At 43.3% G+C, this 27,727-nt stretch overlaps 2 protein-coding genes across 10 annotated transcripts in view; both read left to right on the forward strand.

Annotated features, from left to right (window-relative positions):
- The window catches only part of LOC144577845 (uncharacterized), a 45,578-nt gene extending 28,412 nt beyond the window's left edge, over positions 1-17,166 (forward strand). Inside the window, exons 2-3 of the mRNA XM_078338400.1 lie at positions 16,340-16,465; positions 17,003-17,166. Coding sequence (XP_078194526.1) covers positions 16,340-16,465; positions 17,003-17,044 — 168 coding nt within the window. The 3' untranslated portion in view covers positions 17,045-17,166. The remainder of the gene's footprint in view (positions 1-16,339; positions 16,466-17,002) is intronic.
- A 1,230-nt stretch (positions 17,167-18,396) lies between these two features.
- Positions 18,397-27,727, forward strand: part of LOC144577844 (uncharacterized) — a 35,652-nt gene continuing 26,321 nt past the window's right edge. For 6 of the 9 annotated variants that reach the window (XR_013522511.1, XR_013522509.1, XR_013522510.1 and 3 more), the window contains exon 1: positions 18,397-19,105. Coding sequence is in view for 4 of the 9 variants with exons in the window: in XM_078338397.1 (XP_078194523.1) it covers positions 18,506-19,105 (600 nt within the window). In the remaining 5 variants the exon portion in view is untranslated. Of the gene's footprint in view, positions 19,278-27,727 lie in introns of all 9 variants that reach the window. The other 3 variants (XR_013522507.1, XR_013522508.1, XM_078338396.1) reach the window with 1 other exon arrangement.

Consider the following 27,727-nt stretch of genomic DNA (forward strand, 5'->3'; position numbering starts at 1 on the left):
ATGATGCTTGACTACTGCTGCTGCTGTGAGTGATAAACTATCCTTGGTCTCTAATCCAGGATTCTTCTTTTTTTTCTTTTTAGATAGAGTCTCCCCCGTCTCCCAGGCTGCAGGGCAATGGCACAATCTCAGCTCACTGCAACCTCCGACTCCTGGGTTCAAGCAATTCTCCTGCCTCAGCCTACCAAGTAGCTGGGACTACAGGCGTGTGCCACTACACCCAGCTAATTTTTGTATTTTTAGTACAGATGGGGCTTCACCGTGTTAGCCAGGTTGGTCTCAATCTCCTGACCTCGTGGTCCACCTGCCTCAGCCTCTCAAAGTGCTGGGATTACAGGCGTGAGCCACTGCACCTGGCCTAATCCAGGATTCTTCTAACAGCATCCACTGAAACTGTCAGTACCCATGAAACTACAGGCTAATCTGTTATCTTACAAGTATGGTATAATTTTAGAACCTTCATAGTTCTTGACAATGGCTTTGACTGATTGTTTCCTCGGGATTAGATTCAGGTTAAACATTTTTTCTGGTCAAGAATTCTAGGTATGTACTGCCCTTTGCATCCTATGTGAAGGCATGCCAGTTTGTTTTACAAATAGTGATGCTAAGTTTAATCAATTGGCTAGATGGCACTTGCAACATTTCCCTATCGTAAAGGTATTTTTGTCTCTTTTGAGGTTTTTTATTTAATTCATTCACATCATCTCAGAATATCACCCTGCAGGCTGGGCGTGGTGGCTCATGCCTGTAATCCCAGCACTTTGGTAGGCTGAGGTGGGCAGATCACTTGAGGTCAGGAGTTTAAGACCAGCCTGGCTAACGTGGTAAAACCCCATCTCTACTGAAAATATAAAAATTATCCGGGCATGGTGGCGCAGGCCGATAGTCCCACGTACTCGGGAGGCTGAGGCAGGAGAATTACTTGAACCCAGGAGGTGGAGGCTGTAGTGAGTTGAGATTGCGTCACTGTACTCCATCCAGCCTGGACGACAAATATCATCCTACAGATTACTTTTGATCTCCCCAGATCGGGGGAGTGTGTCATCAGTAATTTCTCCAAGGAGCTCTGTTTTCTGTGTGTTTGTTTTAGAGGAAAATATTTAGAAACCAAAATCTCTGCCGGATGCAGTGGCTCACACCTGTAATCCCAGCAGTTTGGGAGGCTGAGGCGGGCGGATCACCTGAGGTTGGGGGTTTGAGACCACCCTGACCAACATGGAGAAATCCTATCTCTACTAAAAATACAAAAAGTTAGCTACTCAGGAGGCTGAGGCAAGAGAATCGCTTGAACCAGGGAGGCGGGGGTTGTGGTTAGCCAAGATTAACCCATTGCACTCCGGCCTGGGCAACAAGAGCAAAACTCTGTCTCAAAAAAACAAAATTAGCTGGGCTTGGTGGCACATACCTGTAATCCCAGCTATTCAGGAGCTGAGGCAGGAGAATCGCTTGAACCTGGAGTGGAGGTTTCGGTGAGCCGAGATGGTGCTATTGCACTCCAGCCTGGGCAAAAAGAGTGAAATTCCATCTCAATACAAACAAACAAAAAAACCCAACAAGATCTCAATGCTAGATGTGCTCATTGCTACCGGAATTTCTTTGCTTCTAAACCTTTCAGTGGATAGAACTAGGAGGAAAAATTATGAGTTCACACTGATAACTTTGAACTAAATCCAACAGTACAGGGGCCTTCTTCACCTTCCCGCATCCCATATTTGAATTTCTCATTTTCCATAATAACATCAATATGTTTGCAGATTTGCTCTATCTTATAATAAAGACAAAATAGTTTTAATTACTATTCCTTTGATGTCACCAACAACAAGATCTAAGTAACTTTCAAACTTTGTTTCTAGTTCTTAGACTACATACAATTAAGGGTGTGCAGCCAGAATACTATGTTCAAATGTAACTTGAATTAACATTTTTTCGGTATGGCTATAGTATCAATTTTATATAACTAAGTTGATTTGCTTCATCATTTTTGAATTAAGTTCTTAAAAATATATAAACCGGCTGGGCTCATACCTGTAATCCTAGCACTTTGGGAGGCTGAGGTAGGTGGATTGCCTGAGTTCAGGAGTTTGACACCAACCTGGGCAACATGGCAAAATGCCTCTCTACTAAAAATACAAAAAATTAGCCGGGCATGGTGGGGCACGCCTGTAACCCCAGCTACTTAGGAGGCTAAGGCATAAGAATCGCTTGAACCCGGGAGGTAGAGGTTGCAGTGAGCCAAGATTGTGCAACTGCACTCCAGCCTGGGCAAAAGAGTGAGACTCTGTCACACACACACACACACACACACACACACACACACACACACGGAAAGGTTAAATGACGTCATAAGAATGGGGCTGTTATTAGATAGGACTGGTGTTTCTTATAAGAAGAGACAGCAGAGCCCATGTGCTCTGTGTGTGTGTGTGTGTGTGTGTGTGTGCATGCAAACACAGAGAATATGTCATGTGAGGACACAGTGAGAAGGAAGAGAGGCCTCATAACAAACCAAATTTCCAGCACCTTGATCTTGGACTTCTAGCCTCTAAAGCTGTGAGAAAATAAATTTCTGTTATTTAAGCCACCCAGTCTGCAGTATTTTGTTATGGTAGCTCTCACAGATTAACACAGTAACCATTAATTAGTTAACCATTAAATGTTTTATGCTTCCTATGTTTTTGAAAAACCATTATATGGTTTATGCTTAACCATGGTTTATGCTTCCTATGTTTTTGAAAAAAATAAGTATATATTTACATTTTTCACACTAAAGTAACACGCTATTTTTTGTACACAACAATATACCTGTTATAGTTGCTGTAACAGTTTTTAGAAAAAGAAAAAAAGGAACAATATACCTGTAAGTCACTCTATTAGCCTCTAGAGATCATCTTCATTCTTTTTTTACAACTGCATTTCTCTATTATATATATATCACAGTTTATCCAATTACATTTTCAGTATTTTGCTATTATAAATAATGTCTTAATAAAATAATCTCATGTGTATGTTATTTAACGTTTGGCGGATGTATCTATTTAGGGTAAATGCCTAGAGAAGGGAGAGCTGAGTTCAAGCGACCCTCTCACCTCAGCCTCCGGAGTAGCTGAGACTACAGGTGAGAACCATCAGCACTTTGGGAGGCCAAGGTGGGCGGAACACTTGAGGTCAGAAGTTTGAGACCAGCCTGGCCAACATGGTGAAACTCCATCTCTACTAAAAATACAAAAATTAGCTGGGTGTGGTGGGCATCTGCCTGTAGTTCCAGCTACTCGGAGGCTGGGGTGGGAGAATCACTTGAACCGGAGAGACAGAGATTGCTGTGAGCCAAGATTATGCCACTTCACTCCAGCCTGATAGAGTGAGACCCTGTTTTAAAAAAAGAAAAATAAAGAAAACAAAAAAGTGCTTCTCTGCCAATCTGATAATGTGAGATGATATTTCAATGTACTTTCAATTTGCATTTCATTTATTATAAGTTGAGCATCTTCTCTTATAAACATATGGGGTTTTTAAAACTAATTTTCTAAAATTTAGAGACATGGTCTTGCTATGTTGCCTAGGCTGGCCTCAACTTCTGGGGTTCAAGCAATCCTTTCACCTCAGCCTCCTATGTAGCAGGTACTACAGGTGAGGACCACCATGCTCAGCATTTTTTTTGTTTGTTTGTTTTGGTTTTTTTTCTTTTTTTTAAATACAATGCTCAGCTTTTTATAGGTCATTTAGATATCAGTTTCTCTGTGTGTCTCTTTTTTTTTTTTTTTTTTTTTTTGAGACAGAGTCTTGCTCTGTCACCCAGGCTGAACTGCAGTGGGGCAATCTTGGCTCACTGCAACCTCTGCCTCTGGGGTTCAAGAAATTTGTGTGCCTCAGCCTCCCAAGTAGCAGGGATTACAGGTGCCCACCATTACACCCAGCTAATTTTTGTATTTTTAGTAGAGACAGGTTTTTGCCATGTTGCCCAGGCTAGTCTCAAATTCCTGGCCTCAAGTGATCCGTCCACGTTGGCCTCCCAAAATGCTGATTGCAGGTGTGAGCCACTGCCTCTGGCATACTTTTTCTTTCTTTCTTTTTTTTTTTTTTTTTAAAGAGCTGGGGTCTCAGTATGTTGCCCAGGCTGTTCTCAAACACCTGGGCTCAAGTGATCCTGCCACCTCAGCCTCCCAAATAGCTGAGACTACAAGTAGAATGCACAACCATGCCTGCGAGACCTTTCCTTTTTCTTTTTTCTTTTTTTTTTTTTGAGATGGAGTCTTGCACTGTTGCCCAGGCTGGAGGGCAGTGGCAAGGTCTCCGCTCACTGCAACCTCCTCCTCCTGGGTTCAAGCAATTCTCCTGACCCAGCCTCCTGAGTAGCTAAGATTACAGGTACCTGCCACCATGCCCAGCTAATTTTTTTGTATTTTTAGGAGAGACGGGGTTTCACTATGATGACCAGGCTGGTCTTGAACCCGTGATCTTGTGATCTGCCCACCCCGGTCTCCCAAAGAGCTGGGATTACAGGCGTGAGCCACTGTGCCCAGCCTTCTTTTTCTTTTCTCTGATACAAGGTCTGCCTCTGTCACCTAGGCTGGAATTCAGGGGAACAATCATAGCTCACTGTAGCCTTGAACTTCTGGGCTCAGTGATCCGTCTGCCTCAGTCGCCTGAGTAACTGGGACAACAGGCATGTGCTATCATGCCTGGCTACCTTTTTTTTTTTTTCAAGATAGGATCTTGCTATGTTACCCAGGCTTCAATCTTATTTTAAAATGGAAGATTTTACTATCAATTAAATTTCTTTCTGAGATGGAGTCTTGCTCCGTTGCCAAGGCTGGAGTGCAGTGGCACATACAATCTCAGCTCACTGCAACCTCTGCCTCCTGGGTTCAGTTGATTCTCCTGCCTCAGCATCCTCAGTAGTTGGGATTATAGGCACCCACCATCACACCTGGCTAATTTCTTGTATTTTTAGTAGAGATGGGATTTTACCATGTAAGGCCAGGCTGGTCTCGAACTCCTGACTTCCTGATCTGCCCACCTTGGCCTCCCAAAGTGCTGGGATTATAGGGGTGAGCCATCGTGCCCAGCTTATTAAATTTCTTTGTTATAGAAACATTCAGACTTATGACTTCTTCCTGAATCAATTTTGGGAAAAACAGACAATATATATTTAGATTTACTAACATGCTCACCAATTTATTTGATCACCATTTCCTATCTTTCAGACCTTTTTTAAGGATTATTTTTCTTCTTCTGAAGTGTTATGTAGATTTTTTTGTTTAATGAAAATTGATTGCTAGTAAGCCTAGTGCTTTTGTTTATCTGAAAATATCTTAGGCTGGGTGCAGTGGCTCACACCTGTAATCTCAGCACTTTGGGAGGCCAAGGTGGGCAGATCACCTGAGGTCAAGAGTTTGAGACCAGCCTGGCCAACATGGTGAAATCCTGTCTCTACTAAAAACACAAAAACAAGCCCGGTGTGGTGGCAGATACCTGTGATCCCAGCTACTCAGGCGGCCAAGGCAGGAGAATCGCTTGAACCTAAGAGGCAGAGGTTTCAATGAGCTGGAATCACACCATGGCACTGCAGCCTGGGTGACAAGAGCAAGACTCCATCTCAAAAGACAAACAAAAAAACTTCATCTTTATTTTGCCCTTGATCTGATAAGATTGTCCCACTGGGTACACAATTCAAGATGACAGTAATTTTCTGTCAGTACTTCAAGAGTATTTAAAGATATTAAGGCTGGGTGCTGTGGCTCATGCCTGTAATCCCAGCACGCTGGGAGACCCAGGCAGGTGGATCACCTGAGGTCGGGAGTTTGAGACCAGCCTGACCAACATGGAAAAAACCCATCTCTACTAAAAATACAAAATTAGCCAGGCGTGGTGGCACATGCCTGTAATCCAGTTTGTGGCATTTTGTTCAAGCAATTCTCCTGCCTCAACCTCTCAAGTAGCTAGGATTACAGGCACCCACCACCACACAAGGCTAATTTTTGTGTTTTTAGTAGAGACGGGGTTTTACCATGTTGGCCAGGTTGGTCTTGAACTCCTGACCTCATGATCCACCTTTCTTGTCCTCCCAAGTGGTGGGATTACAGGCATGAGCCACTGTGCCTGGCCTGAATTTCTTTGTACTTATTTTTCATACTTTTGGTGATTTCTGATCTATAGATTCATGTATTTTATCTGTTTGGCAAGAGACAGGCCTGGTGACTCATGCCTATAATCCCAGCACTTTGGGAGGCTAAGGCAGTTGGACTGTTTGAGCTCAGGAGTTCAAGACCAGCCTGGGCAACATGGCACATGCCATCTCTATAAAAATAAAAAATAAAAAAAGTACCTGGGTGTGGTAGCGCAAGCCTGTAATCTCAGCTACTCTGGAGGCTAATGTGGGAGAATAGCTTGAACCCAGGAGGTCAAGGCTACAGTGAGCCATGTTCCTGCCACTGCACTGCAGCCTGGGTGACAAAGCAAGACTCTGAGTCAAAATAATAATAATAATAAATAAGCTGGGTGCAGTGGCTCATGCCTGTAATCCCAGCACTTTGGGAGGCCGAGGTGGGCAGATCATGAGGTCAGGAGTCGGAGACCAACCTGGCCAATATGGTGAAACCCCATCTCTATTAAAAATACAATGATTAGCCAGTCATGGTGGCACATGCCTGTAGTCCCAGCTACTCCGGAGGCTGAGGCAGGAGAATTGCTTGAACCCAGGAGGTTTCAGTGAGCCAATGTTGCACAACTGCACTCCAGCCTGGTTGACAGAGTGAGACTCCATCTTAAAAAAATACATAAATAAATAATAATAGAATGAAATAAAACAAAACCATATTGCCTCTATCTGGGATTCTAAATTGATTTAAAGTAGGAAGCTGCCTTTTGTATCCTCCATGTCTTTGTGTTTTCACCTTATTGTCTCTCTGCATTTTAGATACTTTCTTCAGTTGTCCACTTCACTTGTTCACATTTGTCCAATGTGTCTATTACGTTTTAAAATTTTAGTCACCTTTTAGAACTTTGTGGCAGAGATTGATAGTTGTCTCTTAAAAGCTATTTTCTCCTTCTTTCAGTAACAGAATTTCTTTTTTCGTTGGTTTTTTTTTTTTGAGATGGAGTTTCACTCTTATTGCTCAGGATGGAGTGCAATAGCTAGATCTTGGCTCACCATAACCTCTGCCTCCCAAGTTCAAGCAATTCTTCTGCCTCAGCCTCCTGAGTAGCTGGGATCGCAGGTGTGCGCCACCATGCCTAGCTAATTTTGTATTTTTAGTAGAGATGGGTTTCTTCTTGTTGGTCAGGCTGGTCTTGAACTCTCAACCTCAGGTGATCCACCTGCTTTGGCCTCCCAAAGTGCTGGGATTACAGGTGTGAGCCACGGCACCCAGCCAGTAACAGAATTTCTTAATTCTAAATGGACACATGACCATCCAGAATAAAGACTATATTTCCAATCTTCTCTTGGGCAGGGAATGATCGTGTACAAAGTTTTATCATGGTACGCACAATTTTTAGGAAGTTTCTTAAAGGTAGAGGCATGAGGCATGTCTTTTTCATTCCTTCACTCTACTCCATGGGAAGAGTGTACACCATTGTGTTGAGCCTAGTCATGTGACTTGTTTTGGTTAATGAAATGTGAGTGCGCAGGACACATGACACATCTCAGCAGAGACTTCAAATGAATTTCTGTGGTTTGGTCTCTTGTGTGCTTGCCTTCCACTATGAGGGAAATAGACCCAGTGACTACTGCTCCTTTACTCTGGGTCACTGAATGTGAGATACACAGAACTGATTTGAATTTGGCTTGTACCTAAAGTATAGCCAAAGCAGCCACCAGCCCTCTCACCAAACCATTGATTTCCAACTTAAGTGAGAAAAAACTATTTGTGTTTATAGGCCATTAAACCTTTGGGAAAAAAATCCCTTATTTTCTTGTAAGTCAGCAATTAATTAAAAACTAGTCTTTTTTACAATTTATTCATGATTTAATTTTTCATTGCCTAGCTATTATGAATAATGCTGCTATAACATCCATAACATCCACATATACATTTGTGTGTGAACATGTGTTTTCCATTTTCTTGGCTATACACCAAGGCATGGGATTGCTGGATCATCTGGTAATTCTACATTTAACTTTCCAAGGGACTATCAGGTTGTTTTACAAGTGGCTACATAATTTTACATTCTCCCTAGCAATGTATGAGTCCCAAATTTTTTTTTCTTTTTTTGAGATGGGGTCTCGCTCTGTCACCCATAGTAGAGTGCAATGGCACGATCTTGGCTCACTGCAACCTCCACCTCCTGGGTTCCACTGATTCTCCTATCTCAGCCTCCCGAGTAGCTGAGATTACAGGCATGCGCCACCATACCCAGTTAGTTTTTGTATTTTTAGTAGAGACGAGGTCTCACTCTGTCACCCATAGTAGAGTGCAATGGCACGATCTTGGCTCATTGCAACCTCCACCTCCCGGGTTCCACTGATTCTCCTATCTCAGCCTCCTGAGTAGCTGGGATTACAGGCATGAGCCACCATACCCAGTTAGTTTTTGTATTTTTAGTAGAGACGAGGTTTCACCATGTTGGCCAGGCTGATCTAGAACTCCTGACCTCAAGTGATCCACCTGCCTCAGCCTCTGAAAGGGCTGGGATTACAGGCATGAGCCACTGCACCTGCTGAGTTCCAATTTTTCACACCCTTACCAACACTTGTTATTACCAGTGTTTTGATTTTAGTCATCATAGTAAGTGTGATGTGATATCTTTTTTTTTTTTAGACCTGGTCTCAATCTGCCACCCAGGCTGGAGTGCAGTGGTGCAATTTCAGTGCATTGCAGTCTCGATGTCCCTGGCCCAAGGGATCTTCTCACCTTTGCCTCCCAAATAGCTAGGACTATAGGCGTGAGCTACCACAGCTGGCTAATTTTTGTATTTTCCTGTAGAGATGGGGCTTTGCCACGATGCCCAGGCTGGTCATTGTGGTTTTAATTTGCATTTCCTTAATGAGTTATGATGTTGAGCATCTTTTCAATGTGCTTATTGGTTATTTGTATATCTTTGGAAAAATACCTCTCAGATCCTTTACCCATTTTTAAATGGGGCTGCCTTTTTATTGTTGAGTTTTAAGAGTCATTTATATAGTCTACTGCTAGGCATGGTGGCTCATGCAACTTGTAATCCTAGCACTTTGGAAGGCCAAGCCGGGTGGATCACGAGGTCAGGAGTTTGAGACCAGCCTGGCCAACATAATGAAACCCTGTCTCTACTAAAAATACAAAAAATTAGCTGGGTGTGGTGGTGAGTTCCTGTAACCCCAGCTACTTGGGAGGCTGAGGCAGGAAAACTGCTTGAACCCGGAAGGTGAAGGTTGCAGTGAGCTGAGATTGTGTCACTGGTACTCCAGTCTGGGTGACAGAGCAAGACTCTGTCTCAGGGGGAAAAAAAAGTTATTTATGTAGTCTAGATAAATATTGGATATGCGATTGCAAAGTATCTCCCATTCTGCGTTGCCTTTTCACTTTCTTTTGTTTTTGTTTTATTTTTCGGAAACAGAGTCTTACTCTGTCACCTAGGCTGGAGTACTGTGGCGCAATCTCAGCTCATGCAACCTCTGCCTCCCAAGTTCAAGCAATTCTCCTGCCTCAGCCTCCTGAGTAGCTAGGATTACAGGCATGTGCCACCACACCTGGCTAATTTTTTTGGTGTTGTTAGTAGAGATGGGGTTTCACCATGTTGGCCAGGCTGGTCTTGAGCTTCTAACCTCCTGATTCGCCCGCCTAATTCAGCCTCCCAAAGTGCTAGGATTATAGGCGTGAGCCACTATGCCCGGCTGCCTTTTCACTTTCTTGATAGTGCCTCTCTTAGTCAGCTAGGGCTGCCATACCAAAATACCACAGACTGGGTATGACCACCCTGAGGACTAAGACTTCAATTTATGAGTGCTGGGGGAACACAATTTAATCCATAATATTCTGTCCTCTGTACCTCCAAGGTTCATGTCCTTCTCACATGAAAAATGCATTTATCCCAATTCCAACAGCCGCAAAAGTCTTAACTCATTTCAGCATTAACTCTAAGTCCTAAGGCTCATTTAAATTAAATCATGGCCAGGTACAATACTCATGCCTGTAATCTCAGCACTTTGGGAGGCTGAGGTGGGCAGATCGCTTGAGGTCAGGAATTCAAGACCAGCCTGGGCAACATGGTGAAACTCTGTACCAAAAATACACACTCACACACACACACAAATTAGCCAAGTATGGGGGCATGTGCCTGTAGTCTCAGCTACTTGGGAGGCTGAGGCAGGAGGGTCACTTGAGACAGGGAGGCAGAGCTTCCAGTGAACCAAGGTTGCACCACTGCACTCCAGCTTGGGTGACAGTGTAACCCTGTCTCAAAACAACAACCACAACCACAACGAAAACTCAAAATAAATGTTATCTAAATCAGGTGTGAGTGAGACTTGAGATATGAGTCATTTTATGGCAAAGTTCCTTTCTGGCTGTGAACCTATGAAACCAGGCCAGTTATGTACTTCCACAGCCTAATAGTGGGACAATCATAGAACAGACATTCCCATTCCAAAGGGAAAAAATGGAAAGGAGACAGGGACATGAGTCCCAAGCAAATTCAAAACCTAGTAAGACTTTAGCCGGGGATGGTGGTGCGCGCCTGTAATCCCAGCTCCTCAGGAAGCTCAGGCAGGAGAGTTGCTTGAACCTGAGAGGTGGAGGTTGCAGTGAGCCGAAAACATGCCACTTGCATTCCAGCCTGGGCAACATAGCGAATGAGACTCTGTCTCAATTAATAAATTAATTAATTAAAATAAAACCTAGCAAGACAAATTCTGTTAAACTTCTTAAGGCTCAAGAATAATTGTCTTTGGTTTGACGCTCTGCCCCTTGGCCCAGTGGATTAGCAGGCTTGCCTTCCAGGGTCATTGGGGAGGCAGCATCACCCCCTTGGCCTTACTGGTTCTGGGTAGCAGCCATGAGGCACTGGATGGTAGCAGCTTGGCTCTCTGGAACTGAGGAGACATTTTAGCTCCCCAGATCTGTATCCTCTGGGCCTGCAGTTCGAATGGTAGCCCTGTTGCAAACTAAATCTTCTTTGGGATCAGTCTTCCCTTTTCTTAAAGGGTAATGTGTGTTCACAGCCGGATAACTCTGTTGCCCCATGCTTTGGGATCCCAGATGTCTGACAGCCTTCTTTCCTTCTGTTGTATCTCCGTCCCCTTTAGTCCAAGATGACAGTATTTATGCTGGTATAATCTCATCTCTCTTCCTGGCTTGCACTGAGAAAGCTGAATAAATGTGTAAATTGCACCTATGATCTCTATGAAAGATTTTCTAGCCACATCATCAGGATGTTCCCTAGAACATGCTGATAATTTTTCAAATCTTCAAGTTCCTTTTTTTTTTTTGTTTAATAATTCCTTCAGTTTATCTCTCGTCTCATATTTTACTAATTAAAATAAGCTAGGCCATACCTTCAACAGTTTGCTTAGAAATCTCCTCAGCTAAATATCCAAATTTATCACTTTGAACCTGCACTTTCCACAAAACACTAGAAAACCATTTGGCCAAATTCTTTGTGGAGGAAAGGATGGCCTTTTGTGCACTTTCAAATAAGGTGTTCCTCATTTCCATCTGAGCCCTCACCAGAATCACCTTTATTCCTTATTCCTACCAACGATCTCTTCAAGACAATCTAGACTTTTTCTTTTCTTTTTTTTTTTTGAGACAGGTCTTGTTCTGTTACACAGGCTGGAGTACAGTGGTGGGATCATGGCTCATTGCAGCCTCCACTTCCTAGACTCAAGTGATCCTCCCATCTCAACTTCCCCCTGCCCTGAATAGCTAGGACTACAGCCATGCACCACGATGCCCAGCTAATTTTTGTTTTGTTTTGAGACAGAGTCTCACTCCATCACCCAGGCTGGAGTGCAGTGGCATGGTCCTGGCTCACTGCAACCTCCACCTCCCTGTTTCAAGTGATTCTCCTGCTCAGCCTCCCAAGTACCTGGGGTTATAAGCATGTGCCACCATGCCCAGCTGATTTCTGTATTTTTAGTAGAGATGGGTTTTGCTATGTTGGCCAGGCTGGTCTCGAACTCCTGACCTCAAGTGATCTGCCTGCCTCAGCCTTCCAAAGCACTGGGATTACAGGTGTGAGCAGCTGCACATGGCTGAATCTAGGCTTTTTCTAGCATGTACCTCAAAACTCTTCCATTCTCTACCCATTATCCAGTTCCTGAGTTACTTCCACATTTACAAAGTATTTATTATAGCAGCACTCCACTTCTTGGTATAAAAATCTACATTATTCTGCTAGGGATGCCATAACAAAATAATACAGTTTGGGTAGTTTAAACATCAGAAATTTATTTGCCATAATTCTGGAAGCTGGAAGTCCAAGATCAAGGTTTCAGCAGGTTGGATTATCCGGAAGCCTTTCTCCCCAGCTTGCAGATGGCCACATCTTCTTTTTTGTTTTTGAGATGGAAGTTTCACTCATTGCCCAGGTTGGAGTGCAATGGTAGGATCTTGGCTCACCACAACCTCTGCCTACCAGGTTCAAGTGATGATTCCTGCCTCAGCCTCCAGAGTTGCTGGGATTATAGGCGCCTGTCAACACACCCAGCTAATTTTCGTATTTTTAGTAGAGGCAGGGTTTCATCATGTTGGCCAGGCTGGTCTTGAACTCCTGACCTCAGGTGATCCACTTGTCTTGGCCTCCCAAAGTGCTGGGATTACAGGTATGAGCCACTGCACCCGGGAGGCCACATCTTCCTGCGTCCTCACATGGTCTTTTCTCTGATGTGTGTTGCTGGTATCTATTCCCCTTTGTCTAAGGACACCAGTCCTACTGGATTAGATACCATTCGTATGGCTTATTTAACCTTCATTACCTCTCTAGGGCCCCATTTACAAATATAGTCACATTGGGAATTAGGGTTTCAACATATGAATTTTGAAGGAACATAATTCAGTTTATAACAGTGTAATGGATGGCACACAAGTTTTAAAATATTCATTTATGTGGTAAAATATAAATAACATACACTATTTTAATCATTTTCTAGTGTATAGTTCTGTGGCATTAAGTACATTCACAATGATCTGCAGCCAGCACCCTTATCTTCTCCAGAAATGTTTCTTTTTCCCAAACGGAAACCCTATACCAATTAAACACTCGCTCTTCCCTCTCCCCCGTTCTCTGGCAGCCACCATTATGCTTTTCTGTCTCTATGAATTTTTTTATTTTAGATGAAGTTTTGCCCTTTTGCAGAGGCTAGAGTGAAGTGGCACAATCTCGGCTCACTGCAACCTCTGCCTCCTGGGTTCAAGCAATTTTCCTGCCTCGGTCTCCCCAGTAGCTGGAATTATAGGCACCTACCACCATGCCCAGCTAATTTTTTTGTATTGTTAGTAGAGACAGGGTTTCACCATGTTGGCCAGGCTGGTCTCCAACTCCTGACCTCAGATTATCCAACCACCTCAGCCTCCCAAAGTGCTAAGATTACACTCGTCAGCCACTGTGCCTCACCTCGTCTCTATAAATTTGACTATTCTAGGTACCTCATATAAATGTAATTATATAACATCTATACTTTTATGAATGGCTTATTTTACTTGGTGGAATGTCTTTAAGGTTCATCCACAGTGCAGTATATGCCAGAATTTCCTTTCTTTTTAAGGCTGAACAATACAAAAATTTTATATTTTGATGAAGTCCAATTCATTTTATTTTTTTGGAGTGAGGGTCCTGGTCTGCTACCCAGGCTAGAGTACAGTGGCACAATCATGGTTCACTACAGCCTTGATCTCCTGGGCTTGAGGGATCCTTCTGTCTTAGCCTCCCAAGTGGCTGGGACAATAGGTGCCTGCCAATAGGCCCAGCTAATCTTTTTTAAATTTTATTTTATTTTTTCCTCTTCAATGTTTTCACAATTTTTAATTTTTTGTCTTTTTTTCCATTTCAACACCCAGCTAATCTTTTAATTTTTTTGTAAACATGGGGATTTCTTTATGTTGCCCATGCTGGTCTCTCAAACTCCTGGGCTCAAGTGATCCTCCTACCTTGGGTCCCCCAAAGTGCTGGAATTATAGGCATGAGCCACTGCACCTGGCCTCAATTAATTTTTTTCTGTTGTTACTTGTGCTTTTGGTCTCAGCTAAGAAACTATTGCCTAATCCAAAGTCATGATTTATACCTGTATTTTCTTCTATGAGTATTTCAGTTTTAGCTTTCCATTTAGGTCTTTGATTCATTTTGAATTAATTTTTATGTATGTGAGGTAGGGGTTTAGGTTCACTCTTTTGCATGTGAAATACAATTGTTCAAGCACCACTTTTTTTTTTTAAATAGAGACAGTATCTCACTTTGTTGCCCAGGATGGCTTTGAATTCCCGGGCTCAAGCAGTCCTCCTGCCTCAGCTTCCCAAAGTGCTGAGGTTACAGGAGTGAGCCACCCCACCCAGCCTGTTTTTTGTTTTTATTTTTGAGACAGGGTCTTGCTCTGTTGCCCTGGCTAGAGAATGGTGCCATTATAGTACAATGCAGCCTTGAACTCCTGGGCTCAAGGGATCTTCCCATCTTAGCCTCCCAAGTAACTAAGGACTACAGGTGTGTGCCACCATGCCCAGCTGATTTTTTAAGTTTTTTGTAGAGACAGCATTTTGCTGTGTTGCCTGGGGTAGTCTGTTATTCCTGTCCTCTAATGATTTACCCGTCTCAGCATCCAAAAGTGCTGGTATTACAGATGTAAGCTACCTACTGTGTCTGGCCTAAACTGTTTTAATGATAGCAAGATTATCTACAGTTAGTTAATGGGTTGGGTGTAAAAGTTGAAACCCCTAAAAGCAGCATATTCTTTTTTTTTTAAAATCATAATAACCAATTATTCTGTTAAATTTTCTCTTTTTCAGGAGTTTTCTCTCCCACAACTTCTATCCTTCTGTTCCAATCTAACTTAGTTAGATTGGAACTTCCAAGAACTAACTTAGATTGTTTTCCTGAATTGGATCTAGTGATTACTGGATGTTGTCAGATACCCTGATTTCTCCCTCATTTTGCTTGAGCACATGTTTAAGTGACTCTTTTTAAAAAACTTTTCTTAAGTTTTTATTTTTTGAGATGGAGTTTTGCTCTTGTTGCCCAGGCTAGAGTGCAATGGTGCAATCTCGGCTCACTGTAACCTCTGTCTCCTGGGTTCAGGTGATTCTCCTGCCTCAGCCACCTGAGTAGCTGCGATTACAGGTGCCTGTTACCACGCCTGGCTAATTTTTGTATTTTTAGTAGAGATGGGTTTTTGCCGTGTTGGCCAGGCTGATCTTGAACTCCAGACCTCAGGTGATCTGCCTGCCTTGGCCTCCCAAAGTGCTGGGATTACAGGCGTGAGTCACTGTGCCCAGACTTTTTTTTTTTTTTTTTTTTTGAGATGGAGTCTTGCTCTGTCACACAGGCTGGAGTGCAATGATGCAATCTCGGATCACTGCAACCTCTGCCTCCTGGGTTCAAGCGATTCTCCTGCCTCAGCCTCCTGAGTAGCTAGGACCACAGGTGTTCATCACCATACCTGGCTAAGTTTTAAAAATTTTTATAGAGATGGGGTCTCACTATGTTCCCCAGGCTTCTATTTTTTTTTTTTTTTAAAGTTCAGTGACTTTATCTTTCAATACTTTAATTAAATTTATAATTTGGCCAATTTCTTACATTTCAAGATCTACTTTTTTGAGACAGAGTCTTGCTCTGTGGCCCAGGCTGAAGTACGGTGGTGCAATCTTGGCTCACTGCAGCCTCTGCCCCACGAGTTCTAGTAATTCTCCTGCCTTAGCCCCTGGGTAGCTGGGATTACAGGCATCTGCCACCATGCCAGGCAAATTTTGGTATTTTTAGTAGAGTTAGGGTTTCGCCATGTTGGCCAGGCTGGTCTTGAACTCCTGACCTCAGGTGATCTGCCCACCTTGGCCTCCTAAAGTGCTGGGATTATAGGCATGAGCCACTGTGCCCGGCCAAGATCTACTTTTAAATCTTGGATGTTACTTCATCCGTGTATGCCAGCATACTAGTTAGGTTTTCTAAAATCTCTGAAGTTTCTGTTTATCTCCCCGACACTCCACATAGAAGAATTCTTTTTCTTTTTCTTCTGGTGCTGTGACTTGGATGAGACTTCTCTTAAATATCTAATAATTCTTAGTTGTCTGTTCATATATAAGATGAGGCAGTTGGAATGCTGATGAGGAGTCTTGTGACCTTGGGAGATGTCTTAGTCTATTTTATGTTGCTATAAAGGTATGCCCGTGGCTGGGTAATTTATAAAGAAAACGTGTTTATTTAGCTCATGATTCTGCAGGCTGTACAAGAAGCAAGACAGAGGCATCTGCTCAGTTCTGGTGAGGGCTTTTGTGCTGCATCAAAACATGGTGGAGGAGATCAAGGGAAAGTGTCTGTGCACATGCAAAGAGAGATCAAACCCGAGGTGAGTCCTGGTTTTACAACAAACCGAAGGAACAAATCAATTTTCCTGATAATCAATGTAGTTTTGCAAGTGTGAGAACTCACTACTGCAAGAATGACACCAAGTCATTCATGAAGAATCTGCCCCCATGACCCAAACACCTTCTACCAGGCCCCACCTCCCAAGACTATCACACTTGGGATAAAATATCAACATGAGATTTGGTGGAGACAAAAAAAAAAAAAAAAAAAAAAAAAAAAAACATATCCAAACCATAGCAGGAATTTCCTGTCGACCTGCCCAACTTCACTTTCAAGTGAAGTAGGAGTGGGTAGGAAACCAGCTACTGTGCTAGGATAAAGAATGCTTTAGTCTTAGGCCATTCAATACTCAGTTGTCCCAAATCTCCCCAGATTATGAGAATGCTTAATTTTAGCCTGCGACAAATGCCTAGACATTGTTTCTGAGCTATAGGGAGGGTTCTGCTCTTCCTTGTACAGACCTTTATTTACTCTACCTGTTCTCAACCCTGCTTCTCACTCTTGCTCTGTCTTATAGGTATCTCCAAATCGCAGTTTCCCTAAAGCACTTCTGGGCTGATATGTCTCCTTCATTTCTGCAATACCATCTACACCCATTCTACATTATGGTTTTCTCCATTTTATTTTGTCAGACCACACTTACTTTTTTTTCATGTCAATTAAAAAAACTATCTTCTGATGGCCCCCTCCTGATTTTCTATCTTGTATCATTTTCATTTATCATCATTTAATTGGTTTTCAGGAAGAAGAGGCAGTAAATATATGTGCTCAGTTAGCTAGCTTTAATCAAAAATCCTAAATGTAGGTTTTAAAAAAGATATCTGGAGCAGGGTGGGAAATTATATTTTTTGCCAGTGTGGTGGCAAAAAATAAAAATCTGAATCGGTGTTAGGACAGTATTTCTGTGTTTACCTTAGTGCTTAGTAACGTGACTCTCCAGATCCACATATTAAGGACACCATGTATTTCAGACACCTACTTCAAACCTCACTTTACAGTTAAGTAAGACCAGAATTAGAATGATTTGCCCGAGGCCACACAAGTAGACAGTGGGATATTGAGAACAGAAAGATCTATTGACTCCTAGTTAACTTTTCTCTTACCTTACCACACTGTTAGGGAGTAACAAGATGGGGGGACCGCGAGTCAGATGAGAAAGGTCATGAAAAATAGTTAAAGGATGACTTTTCCTGGGTAATTAGCCGGATGTCCAAGAAATGAAATGCTGGTCTGGCAGCACATCGTCTAACAGTTGGTAGTCATATGCAGGAAGTACTGTAGGGGGAGATGACAGCAGGCCCAGGAACTGCAACGATCCAAGTGAGAGTCGATCCTGGGAGCGAACAATTACAGAGTCCGGGCAGGATGAAACAGTAGAAACTGGTGAGTGAATGAATGTGAACGCTGAGGAGCGACTGGAATTTGTTGGAGGGATTATGAGGCAACATAAAGTGGCTAATTATGGTGGTTGGGGTAAGCAGGAGTAAAATGATGTCGTAACTCCTCTCAAGGACACCAAAAATTATTTTAATAAAACACTGGAAGGCTGGGAATAAATATAATTCACACCGTTCTTTCTTGGTTTAGAGATAGCTTATCTACATTCTTACATTAATGGCTACCCTCTGCATGGCTGCAAAAAAAAAAAAAAAACCACACACACACACACAAAACAAAAAACAAAACCCGCTGCGAGTCTGCACGAGAAAATCGGGTTGCCAGACTCTAGGACTCAGCTGCCCGCCCCCTCGCCTAGCTGTCGGAGGCTAAATAAACAGCTCCCGAAGCAGTGTTTGGCACAGTGCACGGTCGGAGCGTGGACACTAATTTCCGCCCACGCTCCCCACGTCCTGGTCGGGTCACCACAGAACACGACGTCCAGTACTGGGGTCCTCGACGATGCCCGTGTGCGCACTCCCGCACATCTCAGGTCAGATGACCACTAACTTCGTGGCCACGCTCTGCGAAGCTAAGGGGGAAAAAGCTTCCTTGGCACAAAGCGTTAACCCGGTAGCTCGGAATGATCCCAGCACTGCTCCCGCTGCGCTTGCGGCCACGGGCGTGGGTAACGGGCCACGAGAAGGGGGTGGGGCGCCGCTTAGGTTTGGGAAGACAAGACGCTGCTCCTCGGCTTCCAGCGTCCACTTCCTACGGCAAGCAGGAGGAGACAAACAACACCCTGCGCTCGCAGAGCCGGCCCCGGCTCTTCCCTTCCTTGGCCTCAGGGGTCGTGTGTGAGAGTGTGTGTGTGTACGCAAGGACGCTAAGCGCCCATCGTTCTGTTTCGGTACCGATCCACCACCGTGGCGCCGAATCTTCCCCGCTTCCCAGCCCCTCACCGGCGTGCCCCGGAAGGCGCCCGGAGGTCCCCAGGCCGACGCGTCACACTCCCGGGGGGCTGAGAAAAAGCGAGGCAGCGAGGCCAGGAGCCCGGGGAGGCGCGCGGCGTCCCGCGGCGGGGCTGAGGGCGGGACTAGGTGTCTCGCGCAGGGGGCGGGGCACAGTGACGTCGCGGGCGCCCGGGCAGTGCTGTGGCTGTGGCGGCGGCGGTGGTGGTAGTGGTGGCGGCGGCGGCGGCGCCGGGGCGGCAGCGGCAGCAGCAGCGGCAGCCCCGAGGAGGGTGAGACGGCCGCAGCGGCGGCAGTGCGGAAGTCGCGCGGGACCCAGAGCTTCCACCCTGTCGCTAGCGCTGAGGCTTTCGCCTTTCCTACCCGGCTTCTTGCTCACGGCCCGAGCTGGGCTGGGCTGGGCAGGGCAGGGCAGCGCGCCCCCAGGGAGGGGCGGAGCTGTAGGTGAGGCTTCGGGACCCTCTCCCCCTCCTCGCCAGCCCCGAGGGTGAGGAGGGGCCGGCCCCACCCAGACCCGTGGACCACCGGCGCCCACCCGCGGGCTCCACCCAGCCAGGCTCTGGGATTGGGCGGGAGCCGAGGCGGTAGATGTGGGGAGCCCCGGGCGGGAGGTGGGAGGCGGGGAACAGGGGCTCTGGGTACTCTGGGAGCGAGGGGTGGGAGGCTTAGGAGTCGTGAGACTGCGGACGAGGTAGTGGGGAGACGGGTAAATTAGGGAGCCTTGAGGTTAGGGTGCGGTCAGGGTGGATCTGTGGGTTAGGTGAGTGATGTAAAATGAAGATGATTCTTTTCATTTTGATGAAATGGTGAGATAAAAGATGAAGTGTTGTATTTCAAAAGGAAGATGAGCCTTGCATGTTTGCCTTTGAGGCAGTTGGAGAACCTATTGCACTAGATCTCACGTTTCTACTTTAGGGTTCGATTCTTTTTCTTCTGGCGGGGTGGGAGAGGAGGTGGGAGAGGGAAGACAATCCTCTTGCTTTGGCTCAGGTAAATTGTAAGCGTGGATGGATCTGAAAGTTTTACACCCAAGAGGGAGATCTTCGATTTAGACAACTTGGTTCTGGCACCCACCATTTGGGTATAGGTCGCATTACACTTAGCTCCTTCAAGGTGGTGTCTTCCAGTTTTTGTTTGTTTTGTTTTTTTCCCTGTGCCTAAAATATCTCTTTATACTTAGGCTTTATTGACCCTTTCGAGAAGGCCCCAGACTCAGGTGGTTGCTTTGGAAGACACATTTCTGAGTAATAGTTGCAGGTGGTTGTGGATGACTGCTTTGGGTGGATAAAGTGAACAATTTGAACAGTTCTGTTGGAGCTAATTACAGGAAAAATGCTTAAATGTTTTAAAGTACAACCGTCTTAACAGCGTGTTGCTCAGTAGACCTTGACTTTTAGACATTTTGTATTCAATGTTAAATTGTTGGATTTTTTTTTCTTTTTAAATAATTTTGCCATGGAACCTCGTATAGTCTAAACACATAAATCGTTGCATTTTTATTTCTCCTTTGCAGTTATATTAATTGCAGTCTGTATTAAAACACTTTAAAGATGAAATAAACTTTTTTTCGTAGGCCCGTCAATTTCTGAGAACTGTTCTTGGAGTCAAGTACTTTGAAAACATTTGGGGGGCATGTGTCTCACTTCGTGTGGAAATGTTGCTATGAGTAAGCAGCGCCAAGGTTCTCCATATCACTCTTTCACAGCTCAGCACTGTGAATCAGAGGTTTCTTTTCTGGATTCCCGCTCCCTGTTAGATTACAGTATTCACTAGCCCTTCTTATTGGTTAGTGTCAGTTAAGCTATTTCTTCTTCAGAAAACAGGTCCCACGATGACATGTATTATGTAATGGATGGCAGTAGACATAGCTCTCAAAATTCATTTATGCAGGAAGAGAAACTGTCATGAAGTGAGATTTAAGCAGTGACTTTCCCAAGACTTACCCAGGTTATTTGGGAAAATAGCCAGAGAAGTGCTTTCCTGTAACTCAAAAGAGAAATATACAGATGTGAATTTCAGTAGTTGCAGATCATTGCTTTTTCTAAGTGCCTACTTATTGAGAGATTATTGTCTTCCAGCAAATACTTGTACTTGTAGAGAGGTATGGGAAACATGATATAATAGGTATTAAGTGAGAAAGTGTGTGGTCCAATTTACAATTATAAATAAAAGATTTAATTAACTATATTCAGTTAATTCATTTGATAAAGTGAATAGTTTTGACTTTGGATTAGTTAGAAGGAAGACTTAAAATGTCTAGTTTTGGCTTTTAAATTATACATAGATTTAAACAATTGGGACAAATGTGAATGAAGATACTGGGTAAAATTTGTGTGCACTCCTAAAACAACATTTGCATGGCTGTGATTCTTGTTCTTGGAATGAAATCACATAATTTGGGGGAAAGTCTGAGGTAAAAGTAAGCTATTTCATTTACAATTTCTTTTGCCTGAAAATATGCCTACATTTTATTTTTCACAAAATGTTGCTTGCTAGTCATTTCTTGTGATATCCATGTTGAGTCTCCTGAGGTGTTCTTTTTTTTCATTCTTTACCTACTTCATAGATAAGTCTGCCAGTCTGTTAATTCAACATTAATACTGTAAACTTGAAAGTGAAGGTTCTTATAGCAACAGCTGCTCTGTTTTACACTATGGTTACATTTAGAAGTAGTATGAAAGTTGTTAAATGTGCATTTTACACATGTTCTTTTGGAAACATTAATGGAGAAAGATCAAGGAATGAAGTATTTTGGTTAAGAATCAGTACATTGATTATCAGTTTTCAGAGACATAATAAAAACAACTTAGTTTACAGATTATGTGGAATATAATTTTTTTCTTATTTATTTATTTATTTATTTATTTTGAGATGGAGTCTCACTCTGTTGCCCATGCTAGAGTGCAATGGCTCGATCTCAGCTCACTGCAACCTCCGCCTCCTGGATTCAAGTGATTCTCCTGCCTCAGCCTCCCAAGTAGCTGGAATTACAGGCACACGCCATCATACCGGGCTAATTTTTGTATTTTGAGTAGAGACAAGGTTTCACCATGTTGGTCAGGTTGGTCTTGAACTCCTGACCTTGTGACTTGCCTGCCTTGGCCTCCCAAAGTACTGGGATTACAGGCGTGAGCCATTGCGCCTGGCCTCTTATTTATTTTATTTTTATTTTTGTATGGAATATAATTTAAATCTGTTGCCAAGTCTTGCAGTGTATTAGAGTTTGGGTTTTAGAGTCAGAGTGCCTGAGTTCAAATCCTGGCTTTGCCATGGTATAATGTAGGGCAAAATGCTTAGTGTTGTTTATTTCCCAACCTTAACCTGTGCCTTAATTTCTTCATGGCAAAATAAAAGTGATATCAATGGTGTATATGTGCCACATTTTCCCTGTCCAGTCTATCATCGATGGGCATTTGGGTTGGTTCCAGGTCTTTGCTATTGTAAACAGTGCTGCGGTGAACATTAGTGTGCATGTGTCCTTATAGTAGAATGATTTATAATCCTTTGGATATATACCCAGTAATGGGATTGCTGGGTCAAATGGAATTTCTATTTCTAGGTCCTTGGGGAATTGCCACACTGTCTTCCACAATGGTTGAACTAAGTTACACTCCCACCAGCAGTGTAAAAGTGTTCCTATTTCTCCACATCCTCTCCAGCATCTGTTGTCTCCAGATTTTTTTTTTTTGAGATGGAGTTTCCCTCTTGTTAGGCTGGAGTGCAATGGCACGATCTCGGCTCACCACAACCTCCGCCTCCTGGGTTCAAGCAATTCTCCTGCCTCAGCCTCCAGAGTAGCTGGGACTACAGGTGCGCGCCACCATGCCCAGCTAATTTTTGTATTTTTTTAGTAGAGACGGGGTTTCACCCTGTTGACCAGGATGGTTTTGATCTCTTGACCTCGTGATCCACCGGCCTCAGTCTCCCAAAGTGCTGGGATTATAGGCATGAGCCACCGCGCCTGGCTGTCTCCAGATTTTTTAATGATCACCATTCTAACTGGCGTGAGATGGTATCTCAGTGTAGTTTTGATTTGCATTTCTCTAATGACCAGTGATGATGAGCATTTTCTCATGTTTGTTGGCCTCATATATGTCTTCTTTTGTAAAGTGTCTGTTCATAGCCATCAAAAACGATGAGTTTGTGTCCTTTGTAGGGACATGGACGAACCTGGAGACCATCATTCTCAGCAAACTGACACAAGAACAGAAATTGAAATACTACATGTTCTCACTTGTAGGCGGGTGTTGAACAATGAGAACACATGGATACAGGGAGGGGAGCACTACACACTAGGGTCTGTTGGGGGGAATAGGGGAGGGACAGTGTGGGGTGGGGAGTTGAGGAGAGAGAGCAGGGGAAGAAATGCCAGATATAGGTGAGGGGGAGGAAGGCAGCAAATCACACTGCCACGTATGTACCTATGCAACTATCTTGCATGTTCTTCACATGTACCCCAAAACCTAAAATGCAATAAAAAAATAAAATAAAAATAACAATAGTACCTAACCTCTTTTTTTTTTTTTTTTATTTAATTGAGACAGAGTTTTGCTCTTCTTTCCCAGGTTGGAGTGCAGTGGTGCATTTTCGGCTCACTGCAACCTCCGCCTCCTGAGATCAAGTGATTCTCCTGTCTCAGCCTCCCAAGTAGCTGGGATTATAGGCATGTGCTACCACGCCCAGCTAATTTTTTGTAATTTTAGTGGAGACAGGGTTTTACCATGTTGGCCAGGATGGTCTCGATCTCTTGATCTCATGATCCACCCGCCTTGGCCTCCCAAAGTGCTGGGCTTACAGGTGTGAGCTACCGCGCCTGGCCAGTACCTAACCTCTTAAACTGGTCAGATGAATTAATTCACGTATTTTGAACAATTTAAGCATATAATTAGCTGGTTCACTAACATCTTTTTAAGTTTTACTGTGAATACTATACTTACTTAATAAGTACATATTAAATACGTGTTATGTACCACATAGTCTACATGCTCGTATCATAGCAGTGAATGTGTCTCCCAGCACTTTGGGAGGCATGGCTGGGCAGCGTAGTGAGACCACGTCTCTGCAAAATTAAAAAAATTTAGCATGGTGGTACATGCCTATAGTTTCAGCTACTCAGGAGACTGATGCAGGAGAATCACTTGAACCCAGGGGTTCAAGGCTGCAGTGAGCTGTCATTCCGTCATTGCACTCCAGCCTGGGTGACAGTATGAGTGACATTCCATCTTGAATGAATGAATGAATGAATAAAAGGGCAATAGGAGCTTATATTGTACTTTTTTTCAGTTGAGAGTATATCTGACCAAGGTGAATGGTGAGAAGGGGTTGCTGACCAAGGTGAATGGTGAGAAGGGGTTGGATTTTGGATATATTTTGAGGGTAGACCTATAGAATTTGCTAGTGATTGGATATGGGATGTGAGCAAAACAGAATAAAGAACAAGGTTTTTGGCCTGCGTGACTAGAAGAGTAAAGTTGCCAGTAACTGAGATGGAGAATGGTAATTGGTGGAGCATGTTTTTAGAGAAACCAGAAGTTCAGGGTGATGTCTAGGAAGAGTGAGAAATGTGGCTGTTTTCAGCTTCTTTGCAGTATTTAAAATTATGAGGTAGGTGAGATCATCAGGGGAGTGAATTTTGGTAGAGAAGAGATCCAGACGTCTGAGGCTTGGGCACTGATTTATTCACTTATTTATTCAGAAGTTATTTAGTGAGTATGGTTCTTCTAGGTACTTTTTTAGGCATTGGGGGTATAACAGTGAACAAAATCTTCACCTTCATGTAACTTACCCTCTAGATACATCAGGGGGTTGGGGAGGGGCGGGGGGATTGAAGAGGAACCAGTAAAGGAGAGTAATAATAAATCATTGAGTTGGGAAGAAAATCAGGGGAGTATGATGTTCTAGCAGTGAAGGAAAGGCAGCTTTCAACAAGGAGGGAACGATCAACTGTGTCATTGTTTAAAGTTGTGTCAGAATGTTGAGTAAGAGAGAATTCTGCTTGATTTTAATGTCTTAGAGACATGACTAAATACGTTTTAGTATGAGATAGATGAGGCAAATGTAAGAATCTCTTAGTGTTTTACTTCTCTGGGTTGATTTTTTCTTCTTTTTTTTTCCCACCTGCAACTGTCTTGATTGAGTTATACTCTGGATTGATTTTTTAAAGAAATATTTCAGTCAGGTGCATGCCTGTAGTTCTAGCTACTCTGGAGGCTGAGGCAGACGTACTGTTTGAGCCCAGGAGATCAAGGCTATTTGGTATGCTGTGATTGCATCTGTGTATAGCCACTGCTCTCTCATAGTGAGACCTCATCTCTAATTAAAACAAAAATTCATTCTTTTTAGAACAAAATAGGCAGCCTGGGAGTGCTAAGGAAAGGTATGTTACTTTTTATTGTCATTAATTTTATATACACTTATTTTAGGAAATAGGTAATATATATACTACATTAGAAGGTACAAGAGAATATTCAGTTAAAAGTCTTTTCTATCCTATTTAGTTCTTTCTGAAGGCAGTCACTGTTTACAGTTTCTTGTTTTTTCTTTTTAACCAGTGAAATTCTGTGTAATATGGCATTTAGCTATTCTAAAATTGCATAAATATAAGACATATTTTATCTTCCACTCTGATATTGAAACTTGGTAATATTTTATGCTTTTTGAGAAGTGTATTAGTCTGTTATCCAGTCTGGAATGCAATGGTGTGGTTATAACTTACTGCAACCTTGAAGTCCTGGGCTCAAGCGATCTTCCACCTCAGCCTCCAGAGTAGCTGGGACTGTAGCCATGTGCCACCATACCTGGTTAATTAAAAAAAATTTTTTTTAGAGAGACAAGGTGTTATTATGTTGCCCAGGTACTATTTTAGAATAGATTATTTAAAAGATAGTTTTAGAAGCCTGTCAAGGGAAATAGTGACTGCTAGGATCAAACATGTCTTCACTAAGTCACATCAGACAGTAGTTGCCTAGAATTGAGTTGGTTACTTAACTGATACATAAAGGAAATGCAGTAGTTGGACTTTATCTAGATGTCAGCTAGGTTTTTTCATGGCATCTTTGTGGAAAGTATGAACATATGTATCCTAGATTTCTTGAGGACAGGAACTATCTAATAGGTACTTACTAAATACTTGATTAATGAATGGATGCTAGCATAATAATGTGAATTTACAACCTGTTGAATGGCTATCCCCAGGAAATAAAGAGGTGCTTATTGAGGATGATGGATTTGAGGAACTTGGTGTAACTTATCCATACATTTATTGAAATGACACAGGATGGTAGCAAGACTGGTGGCATGGAGGATAATGGCAGCTATGAACTAGTTGCCAGCATATCCTTACTGAGAATGGGGGATGTCCAGGTCATCATTAGGTGATAGTGAGGAGGTAGAAAGAAGTTGACTCTGCTGCTAAATAGCATAATTAGGCTAAGCATTTTACCAAAGGGTTCAAGAATAGTGGTCTGGAACTGGCACTGGCAGAAAGGAAAGTACCAGTCTCATTTCCCAATATTGTGTGTGGAGTGTCAGAGACTGAGTAGCTTTCACTTAAAAGGACTATATGAGAAGAGGTGTCCTGATTGGAAAGCTAGGTTTCAGTTATGGCAGAGGTAGCAAGAACATTTCCGGAGGAAGTTGAGGACTTGTAGAGGAGTTTCTTGATAACAGAATGAAGTTCCATGAGAATGTATTTTTCTACCCTGTCGGATTCATGTTATCATCATTTAAACTTTAAAATCTCTCTTCATCTTGATTAAAAACTCCAGCTTCATACTTGATTGCTGTAAGTTGCTCTCTGCTTTACAGCCACACTGTTGAAGAGTTGTCTGCATTTGCTATATATTTCCATTTCTTCACCTGTGACTTTCTTCTCAACTTATTTCTGTCTTGTTTCTATCTCTACCATTTCAGTGAAACTGAAAATAGCCAATGCCTATTTTTCTATCCTGTTCTTATTTAACCTCTTAGCAGCTGTACTGGTTGTCGATTGGCTAGGTAACAAATTACCCCCTAACTTAAGAAACGTTTATTGTTTCACAGTTTTTGTGGGTCAGGAATGTGGGTGTGGTTGGTACCTCTGATTCAGGGTCTTTTACAAGGCTGCAGTCATCTCAAAGCTCTACTTGGGGAGGCTGTTTCCAAGCTCACTCTTGCAGGAATTGGCAGGCCTCAGGTCCTTGTTGGCTGCTTCCTGGAGAGATCAGTCCCTTGCCATTTGGGTTTCTGTGTAGGATTACTTAAAATATGGTTCCTTACTACTTCTGTATCAAAAGCTCTGTTGGGGAAGAGGACAGATATTAGCCAGAGTCTTTTTGTAACCTTATCTTGGAAGTGATGTGCTATTTGTTGTATTCTGTTCATTATCAGCTAGTCACTAGGTCTAGTGCCCTCAAGGCGGGATTTCACAATGGCATGAATATTGGGAGGCGGAGATCATTCAGAGCTATTTCAGGACTGCCTATCACAGCAGCATTTGACACAGTGGACACCTCTCCTTCCTTTGTAAAGCTCTTTGTTCTCTTGAGGTCTTCAAAACACTTCTCTGTTTTTCTTGCTGGTTCTCTGGGCTTTTTCTCAGTCACCTTTTTTGTTTTTTTGAGAGACAAGAGTCTTGCTCTGTCACCCAGGCTGAGACGTAGTAGCACGATCGTGGCTCACTGCAGCTTCCGCCTCCCAAGTTCAAGTGATTCTCCTGCCTCACCCTCTCCAATAGCTGGGATTACAGGTGTGCACCACCATACCTGGCTAATTTTTGTATTTTTAGTAGAAATGGGGTTTTGCCCTGCTGGCCAGGCTGGTCTCAAACTCTGGCCTCAGGTGATCTGCCCACTTTAGCCTCCCACAGTGCTGGGATTACAGGCGTGAGCCACCGTGCCCTCTCAGTCACCTTTTGA

The sequence above is a fragment of the Callithrix jacchus genome, chromosome 9 (assembly GCF_049354715.1).
Source record: "Callithrix jacchus isolate 240 chromosome 9, calJac240_pri, whole genome shotgun sequence".
NCBI classification, from domain to species: Eukaryota; Metazoa; Chordata; class Mammalia; order Primates; family Cebidae; genus Callithrix; species Callithrix jacchus.